Genomic DNA, 13,279 nt, shown 5'->3' on the forward strand with positions numbered 1-13,279 from the left:
TCATGATAATCACAAAGCAAAAACCTATGGTAAGGCTACAAGAGATAAAGGAATATAGACATACCACTAAAGAAAGGCATCAAACCACAAAGGAAGCGAGCAAGAGAAGATAGGAACAAAGATGAACTGTAAAAACAGCCAGAAAAGAATTAACAAAATGACAGTAAGTATGTACCTATCAATAATTACTTTAAATATAAATGGACTAAGTTCTCCACTTAGAAGACAAAGTAGCTGTATGAATTAAAAAACCAAGATCTGGGACTTCCCTGGTGGTTCAGTGGCTAGGACTCTGTGATCCCAATGCTAATTATGCTAATGGCCCGGGTTTGATCCCTGGTCAGGGAACTGGATCCCACGTGCCACAACTAAGAGTTCCTGCGCTGCAAATAAAAATCCCACGTAACCACAACGAAGACCCCACACAGCCAAATGAACAATAAGTAAATAACAATAAATATTTTAAAAAAAAAAAAAAAGACCCATCTTTAAGTTGCCTACAAGAGACTTTAGATGTAAGGACACACGGAGTAAAGGGATGGAAAAGCTAATTCATGCAAATGAAAAGCAGTAGCTACACTTACATCAGAAAAAGGAGACTTTAAGACTATTAATAAAAGACAAGGCAGGATGTTAGGTAATTATAAAGGGGTCAGTCCATTAAGAAGATATCATTTGTAAGTATTTATGTGCCGAACACAGGAGCACCTAAAATATAAAGCAAATATTAACATATTTAAACAAAGAAATAGCAATATAGTAATAGTAGGGGGCTGTAATACTCCACTTCTATAAATGGATAGATCCCTCAGACAAAATGAATAAGGACACATTGGCCTTAAGTGTGTTAGACTAGATGGATTTAACAGACATTTACAGAATATACCATCAAGAAACAACAAAATACACATTCTTCTGAATTACACATGAAATATTTTCCAAGATAGAGTATATCGGGCTGCAACAGAAGTCTTGGTAAACTTAATTGGGTGGAAATCATATCAAGCATCTTTTCTAGCCACAGTGGTATAAAACTGGAAATTAATTTCATGAAGACAACTGCAAAATGCACACATATCTAGAGATTAAACAATGTGTTGTTGAATAGCCAGTGGGTCAAAGAAGAAACCAAAAGAGAAATAAAAACCTACCTTGAGACAAGTGCACGTGGAAATGTAACATATCAGAATGTCTGGGATCCATTATAAGCAGTTCTGAGAGGGAAAGTCATAGCAATACATGCTTTCCTTAAGAAATAAAATCTCAAACAACTTCAGACCTCAGGGAACTAGAAAAAGAAGGGCAAAGCCCAGATTTAATGGAAGGAAGAAATTACAGATGATCATAGGAGAAACAAATGAAGTAGATACTGAAAAGACAGTAGAAGAGATCAGTGAAACCAAGAGCTGGTTCTTTGACAAGATAAAATTGACCAACCTTTAGCCAGACTCACCAAGAACAAAAGAGAGAACTCAAAATCAGAAAGGAAAGAGATGTTACAGCTGCCCTCACAGATAGTGTCGTAAGAGACTACTATGAATGCAGAGTTCCAAAGAATAGCGAGGAGAGATAAGAAAGCCTTCTTCATGATCAGTGCAAAGAAATAGAGGAAAACAATATAATGGGAAAGACTAGAGATCTCTTCAAGAAAATTGAGATACTAAGGGAACATTTCATGCCAAGATGGGCACAATAAAGGACAGAAACGGTATGGATCTAACAGAAGCAGAAGATATTAAGAAGAGGTGGCAAGAATACACAGGACTGTACAAAAAAGATCTTCATGACCCAGATAACCACTCAGATGGTGTGATCACTCACCTAGAGCCAGACATCCTGGAACACAAAGTCAAGTGGATCTTAGGAAGCATCACTATGAACAAAGCTAGTGGAGGTGATGGAATTCCAGTTGAGCTATTTCAAATCCTAAAAGATGATGGTGTGAAAGTGCTGCACTCAATATGCTAGCACATTTGGAAGACTCAGCAGTGGCCACAGAACTGGAAAAGGTCAGTTTTCTTTCCAATTCCAAAGGCAGACAGTGCCAAAGAATATTCAAAGTACCGCAGAGTTGCACTCATCTCAAACACTAGCAAAGTAATGGTCAAAATTCTCCAAGGCAGGCTTCGAGAGTATGTGAACTAAGAACTTCCAGATGTTCAAACTGGATTTAGAAAAGGCAGAGGAACCAGAGATCAAATTGCCAACATCTGTTGGATCATACAACCTACCAAGACTGAATCATGATGAAATAGGAAATCTGAATGGACTGATTACTAATAAGGAAATTGAATCAGAAATCAGAAAACCCCCAACAAAAGTCTAAGACCAGATGGCTTCACTGGTGATTCTACTGAACATTCAAGTACCAGTCCTCTCAACCTCTTCCCAGAAATAGAAGAGGAAGGAACTCTTGTTCCAAACTTATTTTATGAGGCCAGCATTACCCAGATACCAAAACCGGATAAGGACACCACAAGAAAAGAAAATTACAGACCAGTATCTCTGATGAACATGAGTACAAAAATCCTGCGCCAAATACTAGCAAACCAAATTCAGCATATATTATGCACCATGATCAAACGGGATTATATGGTCTTGTTGATAGATACAGCAAAGGTGTATCAAAATTCAACATCCATTTATGATAAAAATTATCAACCAAGTCAGAATAGAGGGAATGTACCTCAACATAATAAAGGCCGTATATGGTGGGCCCACAGTCAGTATCATACTCAACGGTGAAAAGCTGAAAGCGCTTCTTCTCAGATCAGGAAAAAGACAAGGACACTCACCACTTTTTCTCAATATTGTATTGGAAATCTTAGAGCAATTAGGCAAGAAAAATAAAAGTCATCTCTGTTGGAAAGGAAGAAATAAAACTCACTATTTGAAGATGACATGATATTATGTATATTGAAAAATCTAAAGATTCCAACAAAAAACTATTGTTTGCTTAGTCTCAGTCGTGTCCAACTCTTTGTGACCCCTTGGACTGTAGCCCGCCAGGCTTCTCTGTCCATGGGGATTCTCCAGGCAAGAATACTGAAGTGGGTTGCCATGCCCTCCTTCAGGGGATCTTCCCAACCCAGGGATCAAACCCAGGTCTCCTGCATTGTGGGTGGATTCTTTACCAGCTGAGCTACCAGGAAGCCCCTTTTTATATATAGAAAAATCTAAAGATTCCAACAAAAAACTATTTGAACTAGTAAACAAATTTCATGAAGTTGCAGGATAAAAAATCAATATGTAGAAATCTGTTACATTTCTTTACACTAATAATGAGCTGTCAGATACATTAAGAAAATCCTGTTTTCAATTGCATCAAAAAAATAAAACACCTAGGAATAAATTTAACGAAGAAGGTAAGAGACTTGTATATTGACACTGAAAAGACATTTATGAAAGAAATGGAAGAAGACACAAATAAATGGAAAGATATTGCATGCTTATGTGTTAGAAAAATTAGTGCTGTTCAAGTGTCCATACTACCCAAGGCAATGTACAGATTCAGTGCAGCCTTTTTAAAAATTCCAATGGCATTTTTCACAGAAATAGAAGAAATAATCCTAAAGTTTGTGCATAACCACAAAAGTCCCCAAATAGCAAAAGCAGTCTTGAGAAAGAGGTACAAGCTGGGAATAACATGCTCTCTGATTTCAAATTACATTACCAAGCTATAGTAATTCAAACAGTGTCTAGGATACTGGCATAAAAATAGACACCTAGATCAGTGGAACAGAATAGAGAGCCTTTAAATAAATCTTTGCATATATGGTCAATTAATTTATAATAAAGGATACAAGAATATATATTGGAGAAAGGACATTCAGTAAAAGATGTTGGTAAAACTGGAGAGCCACATGCAAAGGAATGAAACTGGAGTTTACACGGTACACAAAAATGAACCCAAAATGAATTAAAGACTTGAAAGTAAGGCCCGAAACAGTAAAACTCCTAGAAGAAAGCACAGGTAGTAAGTTCTTGACATAGGCCTCGGTGACGGTTTTTTCAGTCTGACACCAAAAACAGTAAAAGCAAAACTAAACAAATGGGGCTCCATCAAACTAAGACGCCTCTACCCAGCAGAGAGACTCAACGAGATGGAAGGGCAGCCTGCTGAGCGGAGGGCAGTATTCCCAGATCATACGTGTGGTAAGTGTCTGTATATAAGGAACTCATGGAACTTAATAGCAAAAAAAAGCAATCCAATTTAAAAATGGGCAGAAGATCTGAACAGACATTTTTCCAAAGAAGACATATAGAAGGCCAAAAAATTCATGAAAGAAATGCTCAACATCACTGATCATCAGGGAAGTTTAACCAAAGCCACAATGAGATCACGTCTTACACCTGTCAGAGTGACTGTTCTCAGAAAGACAATAGATACCAAGTGTGAGCGGAAGAGTACCCCTCCTGTATTATTGGTGGGGGATGTAAAGTGGTGCAGCCACTGTAGAAAACAGTATGGAATTTCCTCAAAAAATTAAAAATCGATCTGCCACACAATCTTGCAATTCTACTCCTTGGTATTTTTCTGAAGACAACAGAAACACTAACTCAAAAAGATATCTGCACCCCATGTTCATTGCAGCATTGCTAATAGTAGCCAAGATATGGAAGCAAACTAAAGCGCCCACCAATGAATGAGTTTAAGATGAACACACACACACACACAAGAATATTATTGAGCCATAAAGAAGAATGAAATCTCACCATTTGTGACAGCATGGGTGGAGGATGGATCTAGGGCATGATGCTGAGTGAAATATGTCAGAGAAAGACATATACCACGTGATCTAACTTATATGTGGAATCTGGAAAATAAAAATAAAGACAAGCTCATAGACGGAGAGTAGGTTGGTGGCTGCATGAGGTATGGAGAAGGGATTGAGAAAAAGGGGTGAACTTTTTTTGTTACTTGTTTTTGTTTTTTGTTACTTGTGCAAAAAGAAGTATATGCACAAAAGCAGTAAGATAAAAGGCTAATAAACGCAGTCATTTCAGAAGGATTATGGCATCAAATATCAGACAGGGCAGCACCTGAAGAATAATGTTTTAATTTTCAGTCCTTGGAATTTCTTCCCTCCTTACCTGATACAGAGTCAGGAAGCAGAGACGAGACTTACATCAATATGTGCACGCTCTTTACTCGGTATATGCATTTGTTCCATGAGGGAAATAAATAGAAGTTTGAGACCTGGTTCCTGCCCTTAAGGAAGTTAGTAGCTTCCTTAAGCTGAAAACCAATCAATCTGAGGGCATCGTGGAGACCCTCCACGATGGAATTTCCTCAAAAAATTAAAAGTCGATCTGCCGTACCCTCCATCGTGGAGGGTCTCCACGATGCCCTCAGATTGATTGGTTTATGTGGTCAGTGTCATGTGGATTAAGAGTTTGGACAATTCATTTAATTTTATAATAGTTAATGATTGATTAGCGTCATCTGCACATATGTGACTAAAAGCACTTTGTCATATCCTCCTGCATGTTAAAGAACGCATTTAGTGTTGTGGCCACGCGTATGTGAGAATAGTGTGTGTATGTTCGGCGGGGTGGTGGCTGCACTTTCAGCTGCGGTGTCTGCTTGGGAGCCGTTGAAACGTGCCGGTGACTCCCTTTTCTCTCCTTCCTTTGTGGTATGTTCAGTGGGGTTTTTCTTTCTGAATAAGGAATGGTAAACACATTAACGGTCTAGGAAATTGGCAGCCACCACAGATCTGGCCGGCCAGGGGTGGCGGTGGCTGTCCCTGTGACGAGTGGTCTGAAGACCTGTTCCCGGTTTCTCCTCAGGTGTCCATCGATTGCCCATGGTCCATCTACTCCACCGTCATCGCGCTCACATTCAGCGTGCCCTTCAGGACCACGCACTCCCTACTGTCGTCCGGGACACGGTAAAGGACCTCAGGCCCTGCTTCTTTCCCACTCTCCCCCACACACAGGCCCTGTTGTTCAGAGCTTGACTTTGGTGACGCTGAGCGTGTTTTATCACAGCCATAATGCTGCGGTCCACCTGTCAAATTCACAGTCATTCCCTGGATCCTAAGTGCACGGGCTCTACTCAGATTTCCCCAGCTCTCTCAGGAGTGAGTTTGCACAGCTGGTTTGTAGGATGTGGGATTCAGACAGTCTCCTCTGTTTCTGAGATCCCTTTTTATCCCTCCTTCCCTATTTTCAAGCCACTGGCCCATTGACAGACCTGGGTCAGCTGCCAACCTGGATTCCACTGATCACATCATCATGGGTTTGTGTAACTAGTTCCCTGTCAGCTGCCATCTCTTACCTCAAAGGTGGGGTTTTCAACTTCAGCTCTTCTGACACTCCCTTAGGTAACCCCACGTGGGGGGTGATTGGCAGCACCCCTGGCTCTCCCCCACTTTTTGCCAGGGGCACTCTTCACCCTCCCTACCCCCAGTGTGAGAACCACAGATGTCTCCAGACATTGGCCCCACTTGAGAGCCGCTGCTTTGGAGGCTGGACCAAGTTCAGATTCAGTGTCTGAACAAGGAAGTCCGCGGGTGTCGTCCCACCCTTCATGTGTCTGGGCATCAGGAGATGCAGTGTCTGGTGCTTGGAAACACCAGCAGTGGACTTTCCCGTGGTGTCAGTGTAGGGGACACAGGTTTCATCACTGGTCTGGGAAGATCCCACATGCCATGAAGCAGCTAAGCCTGTGCGCCAGCACCGCTGAGCCCATGCTCTGGAGCCAGGGAACCACAACTGTTGGGCGCCTGTGCCCTGAAGCCCACGCTCTGCAACAAGAGAAGCCGCCGCAATGAGAAGCCCGCACACCACAGCTAGAGACGCAATGAGAAGTCCGCACACCGCAGCTAGAGAGAGTAGCGTCTGCTCTCCACAACTCGAGAAAGCCTGAACAAAGCACTGAAGACCCAGTGCGGCCAAAGATTAATTAGAAAAAAAAGAAACACCAGCAGTTCTACAGATATTAATGATTCAGCAATTCTGTAGATATTAATGGTTAAAAACACCAATGACTTTACAGAGAATCTGAGTTGCTGCATTTGAGACTGATTTTTCAAAATTTCTCATGTATAACAGAAATTCAAGTTAATTCTACTTACCTAGTGGAGTTTGTTACAGTTTTGCTTCTGTTTTACATTTTGGTTTTTTGGCATAAGGCATGTGGGATCGTAGCCACCGTCCCCCACCCCCACCCCCCGCATTAGAAGGTGGAGTCCTAACCACTGGACCACGAGGAAAGTGCCCCAGTGTTTTCTTAACACAGCCAAAGTGCATTTAATAAGGTTCCCAAACATCAGGATCTTTTTTTCTCCTTTAGGAAATATGTTCAAGTGTGTGTCCAGAATTTGTCAGAACTTGACTTTCAACTGTCAGATAGTCGTCTTGTAGACACCCATGATAGTACCGACCTGCGACTAATACCGCTAAACACGGAATCTGAACAGGTAACCTCTCAGTAGAATGCAGAGTGAGAAGCGTGTGCTGGCGTCATGGAGCTGACCATGTACAGGGAGCAGCCACGCAGGCAGTAGTGGGGCGTGCACGCCCAGGGAGGAGCACCCTGACATGCCGGCTCAGGGTCCTCTGTGGGCCAGGGGGCACAGCGCACAGAGTAGGAAACAGATTGTGTTTTTAGAAGAATTAAATCTTGCATTTGTCAGACTCCACGCACAGATTTACTCTAAGCTCTTCCTCGAGTCTCATGGTGATGCGTAGATGCCATCACCCCAGCAACAGTGGCTGCTGCATCCTGCCCACAGTCACACGCTGCCTTGCCCAGTGGCGAGCTCTGGGTTGTCAGGGTAGCTTCGTAAAGGAGTCACGTTCGTGTTCATGCTGCCTGGCTGAATCCTGGCCCCGCCTTTCTGTTCATTTGTTGCGTTTGTTTTTAGACAGTCAGTGCTGAGTGTTTAGAAGATCAAAGGTTTTCTTAAGGCTATCTGATGTCTAGCATTTTCAAAGGACTTTCCCCCACATTTGGCCAACCTCAGTGCTTCCTGAGTCTGTCCACACTTAAAGATGCGGACTTGATGCCTGAGGTGCACCAGTTCTTTTCCCCACTTCACTTAGTGGTAGGTCATAGTGATTGTCATGGTGTAAAGGTGTCCCTGTAATTGTTTGATGACATTTCCCACTTGGGAAACGTATGGGATACTGTGTACTAAGAAATATTCTTTACCCCTGTGCTGTCGAGCTTAGGGAATACTGAGGAATCAAGCCCTTTGACCAGTTCCGGATGGTCTTTGCAGGCAGGGCCTCGGGAGGTGCTGGGAGGCGGGGCGGCGGCAGCACACACCTGTGTGTCAGGAGGCGGGCCTGGGGACAGCCTCCCAGCTCCCTCCCGCTCGCCTGGTGGGGCACACACACCTTGCCCTGAGCGTCTGGTGTGTGTGTGTGCCTGCGTGTGCGTGTGTGCGTGTGCACAGCGACAGCCAACTCTCTTGCAGTGCATCCACAGCAGGCAGGCCGTGTTCTTTGTCTGGGAGCTGAAGTGGACACAGGAGCCTCCCCCCTCTCTGCACTGCCGCTTCTCCACTGGATTCTCCCCAGCTTCCGAAGAACAGCTGTCTGTCTCCTTAAAGCCCTACACCTATGAATTTCAAGTGGAAAATTTTTTTGTATGTATCGCCTTATTTTTTTGGTGGGGTTCTGGGGTGGAAGCATGGAAGGTGATGTCATATTCTTTACCTTCTAAAAATCAAACAGACAAAATCTTCCAGTATAATGAAGCAACCCGTCGTGGAAAAGGCCAGTGGTAGGGGCATGGGGGCAGTGGCCAGCTGTGGTTAGAGCCCTGGTCCCATCAGTGGCGCGTCTGCCCCTTGGGCCCTCCTGCGCGACCCCCACTGAGCATGACCGTCTGCAGCCTCTCCTCCCTGTTGTCTTCCTTACACTGACTTCCTCGTGTCCTGCACCTGTTCCTTTTCATCTGGAGCATTAGCGGCTACATCTCTAGGCTTTTAAAAGAAAGCAGATCTTCTTTCACGTGCACGTTAGGTGTGGAGCTAACAGCAGCCCGGAGCTGGGTGAGTCAGGCCGTCGTGCGCTGTTTGTCCAGTGCGACGATTGGGCTTGGTGTTACGCAAACCAGAGTGTGGACACACAGCTTTGTGGTGTTTTCTTCTCTAAACGACGGAGACTGTCAAGCAACGCTTCATTTGAGAAGGTGTTTGTGTGCATAGCTCTTGATATTAGCGGTTTTTTTAATACCTCCTTCTGACCAAAAGACTGTTTAAACCCACCTGTTTTCCTGAGTGTTCCATACTGGCCTTAAAGTTAAACATAGCCACTAGCGTAGTTCATCATTTTGTGGACAAGCAGATGCCCCTTTGGTGTGGTGATAGCTATTGAACATTAGATTATTCACATGGTGAAGAGTCAGCAGAAACTTAATGTGGTTTGCTTACTGCCAGTGACAGTGAACTCATTAGCAGATTCCACTGGTACTTTGTCTTTTTTGCTTCCTTTTCAAATTGAGCATAGGAAAAATTTTCCTTTAGACCTGTACAAGGTTAGTAAAAAAGCTAGAGAAAAATACCTGGTAGATTGCTGTCTTCAAAACTGGTATTCTGAGGACCAGAAATACAGAATTATTATTATTTTTTAAAGTTTCATTTCTGTACCATGAAGTTCCCCGGTGGTGCAGATGGTAAACAGTCTGCCTGCAATGTGGGAGACCTGGGTTTGATCCCTGGGTCGGGAAGATCCCCTGGAGAAGGAAATGGCAACCCACTCTAGTGTTCTTGCCTGGGCCATACCGTGGATGGATCACAGAGAGTCAAACACGACTGAGCGACTAGCTCTTTCACTTTCACCGTTAAGTTCACCGTTAGGGGCGTTCGCTTCATTGAAGTTAGTATATTGAAAGAGCTGGGCCACCGGCACCACGATCGTATTCATTCTTCCAAGAGGAAAGCCTGTGCCCATTCACACGCCCCCCTCCTGTTCGCAGCCCTGAGCTACCCCGCTCTAGAGCAGGGTGCCTGAGCCTTGCCTGTGCAAGGACAGTCGCATTCAGTGTGATCGTCTCGAGACTGACGGCTTTGATATGACGTGATGTTTCCAGCATTCGTTCATCTTGGGGAGCGTGTCAGGACTCTATCCTTTGTTACAGCTGGGCTCCAGCCGTGGGCTTCCCCGGCCGGGCCTCTTCCCTCCGCCCTGCTGGTGTGGCCGTTCACCTCTCCTGTGGCAGTGGGGCTGCCAGCACGTGGAGGGGCAGGCTCTCATCCCCTGTGCGGGTTTGGGGCCTTTGTCCTGGGTGGTGAGCAAGTGTGAGCAGGTGTGACTGTCAGGTAGGGAGGTCACAGAGACGGAACATCGTGGAGAAGGTTCAGGATGGACTTACTGTGGGGTAGTTCCAAGGAACTCTGTTCATTTTACTGGTTGTGGTAACGCGTTGTGTCTTTTACTGACGCATCTGAAGTGTCCAGGGTGACATGGCAGGTCCAGAGCCTGCTTTACAGTAGCCCCGGCAGATAAGTCAGTGTGTGTTGGTGGGGAGAGGAGGCTCGTGAAGCGCGACACTGGTGACAGGCCTGTGCGGAATCACCGGGCCAGCCTCCCTCCTCCTGAGAGGCTTGACCATGTTCACGTTAAGAAGAGTTTAAGGTTCTCGGGGTGGGGCTTCCCGAGGACATGTCTCCACAGGGATTCAGTCGGTCAGAGGGCGCCAACACACAGCTGCTCCTCTGGTCCATTCTCGAAATTTCGAGTCTGCAGGCAGCACCATGACGGCCTCAGAGAGCTGTCTGCTCAGATTGTTGACTGTCTCCTTTGCCCTCTCTCCTTTCTGGCCCAGACCTTGTACAACGTGAGAGCGGAGATATCGCCCCCTCCGGGCACGGAGCACTGTAGGACGGGCTCACTGTGCTCCCTGGACGTGTCCATCACGCGGCTCTCGGACCTCCTGGAGGTGGATAAGGATGAAGCCCTGATGGAATCCGACGAGTATTTTTCAACAAAGCTGATGTATGAAGGTGGGTCCCGAGGCTTCTTGGCCCTGACTGTTGTGCTCGGCCCTGTCGTTCACAACGTGCAGTGCTCCTCATCTGAAGAGAGAACATTCTAGAGTTGAAAGAATGTTTGAATGTCCCACTGTATGGTGTGGCCCTGGACTCACAGGGTGTTGAACGTGGTTACTGAGAGCTGTTGCTCTGAGAGGTGTTGGAGGAGCTGTGGGGCTCGGGGCTGGGGCACAGTGATGCCTGGAGCTGCTCTGTCCTCTGCCTGTGAGTCAAGGCCCCCTCGCTCAGCAGGCCAGGCATCCTGTGCTCACGCTCCCGCCCTCTCCCTCCAGCCTCCTTTCACCCCTTTCACCCCTCTACCCAGACCCTGGCCCCTCCTCCTTGCCGCCTCCCAGACGCCCCTCGATAGCCCTCCTCTTCTGGGGCCTGGGCTGCTTCTCTAAGATTCTCAGGTTTTGGTGTCAGGCCCTTTATGCTCTAAAAATGCTTAGGGAGGCAAGTCTTCATTTACTTTCTTTAAGATATTAGGAAAGCCATTAACGATAGTGCTCTTGAGAAAGAACTATTTTCCGAACAGTTGTGCGTTCACACTAGTTCTGGGCTCATCACCGCACTTGAGTTGGGACTCTACCAAGCTCACAGTGGCAAATGCACATTTCCCAGAATGCTGAGTTTTGGTCAGTTTTGAACTGTACCACGGGCAGCCTCTTCCAAGCACCAGGCTTGTGCCACTGATTTTTAAGAAGGTATCTGCTGAATACCTGACGCTGAGGAGCTCGCCTCCGAGGGCCGCCAGCCCAGTGCCTGGTGACCTGTGCTAGGCCTGGGCCTGTGTCCCCTGGCACAGGAAGCCGGGTGGTGGGTGCATGGACCTCTCACTACTACTATTTTGCAACTTCTTGTGAGTGTGTAATCATCTCAGAGTTAAAGTTAAAAAAACGACGTGTACGAAAGGGCTGAATTGATTAGATTTTGACTGTTACGTGCAGAGCATCCGTAACTGACAGCAGCAGTTTTTTCTCTTCAGTCTGTAGCGGTGGGAAACACGGTGCCTCTGCTCTGAGAGCCAGTGGCCCGGCCAGCACTCAGGCTGCGGGCTTCCTGCCAGAGGGCACACCAGCACAGTGAGGCAGGGCCAGGGGCCCTCGGGCGCCCTGAGGACCAGCTCTGTGAGCCGCTGTTCAGTGTGCCCCTCCCCGTGCTGCTGTGGCCTCTGCACGGCCTCAGCTGCGGGCAGCTTGCCCTCTGCTGCCCCTGCTTCCTCATCGGCCTTTGTTGAGCCAACGAGGATCCTGCCCTCCTTGCCCGTGGGTGACTGCTCAGTCCAGCGTTTGACTCGCACTGAGTTACATCACAGTCACGGCCTCTCAGCATCCCTAGCAGCGCCTGCCGTGTGTGCGGCCTCCCCGTGGTTCCCGAAGAGGAGCTCCGTGCTTCATGTGTACCGTTTTTTCCCAAACCGTTGGGGGCTGATGTGAGCGGCAGAGCTGGGATCAGATGCGCTGGTCAGTACCACGCGTAATGGAGGAACCCGCGCCCAACTCCATCCTCACTCCTGATGCTGCCTCCGTGGTGCTGGGTGGGAGGTTACACCGCATTTTCAAGGGGCTTTCAAGGCAGCGTTGACTCTGCTCACTTACGAACGTGAGGAGAAAGAAGCCATCTTCCCCCGTGTAGCCAGCCTCTACCTTCCTTTCTCAGTCAGAGGTGTTCTACTTTGAGATGCAGCTCCAGGGCACCAAGATATGGGACAAACCCCCACTTCTGGACTTCACTCGAGCGTGGACTGGCTGCCTCTTCTTTGGTGTGAACCCTGGAGGCCCTTTCTGGGTAAACATGGCGCTTTCCCTCTCTGTTTCAGTTGTGGACAACAGCAGCAACTGGGCAGTGTGCGGGAAGAGCTCCGGAGTCATCTCCATGCCCGTGACGGCCCAGGCCACGCACCGAGTCCACATGGAGGTGATGCCGCTCTTTGCAGGCTACCTGCCGCTCCCCGACGTCAGGCTATTCAAGTACCTCCCCCACCACTCTGCACAGTCTTCACAGCTGGACGCGGGTAGGGACCCTGTTGGGTAACGGACGCAGCACGCCCTCGGTGCAGTGTGTGTGGCAGCTCCGTGCTGCTCAACAGCCCCACACTCGGAACCGGGGTGCTCTAATACCAAACACTTGGTCAGGGTCACTCGTCCTGGGCCTCTGCTCCCGAGGATGATCCACCCGGGACCTGTGTACTGGCATCTCTCCAAAGGCGTGGCGGCTGTTGACATCCTTGTGCCTTGAAGGGCGGCTTGGGAGGCGAGCAGCTCCCCGGGGTGGGGAGAGGCCACCGC

General features: G+C 47.1%; 1 protein-coding gene across 4 annotated transcripts in view; it reads left to right on the forward strand.

The window, feature by feature from the left end:
• The window catches only part of TRAPPC10 (trafficking protein particle complex subunit 10), a 74,612-nt gene that overhangs the window by 58,104 nt on the left and 3,229 nt on the right, over positions 1 to 13,279 (forward strand). For all 4 annotated transcript variants that reach the window (XM_024989481.2, NM_001205885.2, XM_059884617.1 and 1 more), the window contains 5 exon segments: positions 5,794 to 5,894; positions 7,301 to 7,427; positions 8,430 to 8,600; positions 10,784 to 10,961; positions 12,811 to 13,005. In XM_024989481.2, the coding sequence (XP_024845249.1) occupies positions 5,794 to 5,894; positions 7,301 to 7,427; positions 8,430 to 8,600; positions 10,784 to 10,961; positions 12,811 to 13,005 (772 nt within the window).

Source organism: Bos taurus, chromosome 1, assembly GCF_002263795.3.
Source record: "Bos taurus isolate L1 Dominette 01449 registration number 42190680 breed Hereford chromosome 1, ARS-UCD2.0, whole genome shotgun sequence".
In the NCBI taxonomy this organism is placed as follows: Eukaryota; Metazoa; Chordata; class Mammalia; order Artiodactyla; family Bovidae; genus Bos; species Bos taurus.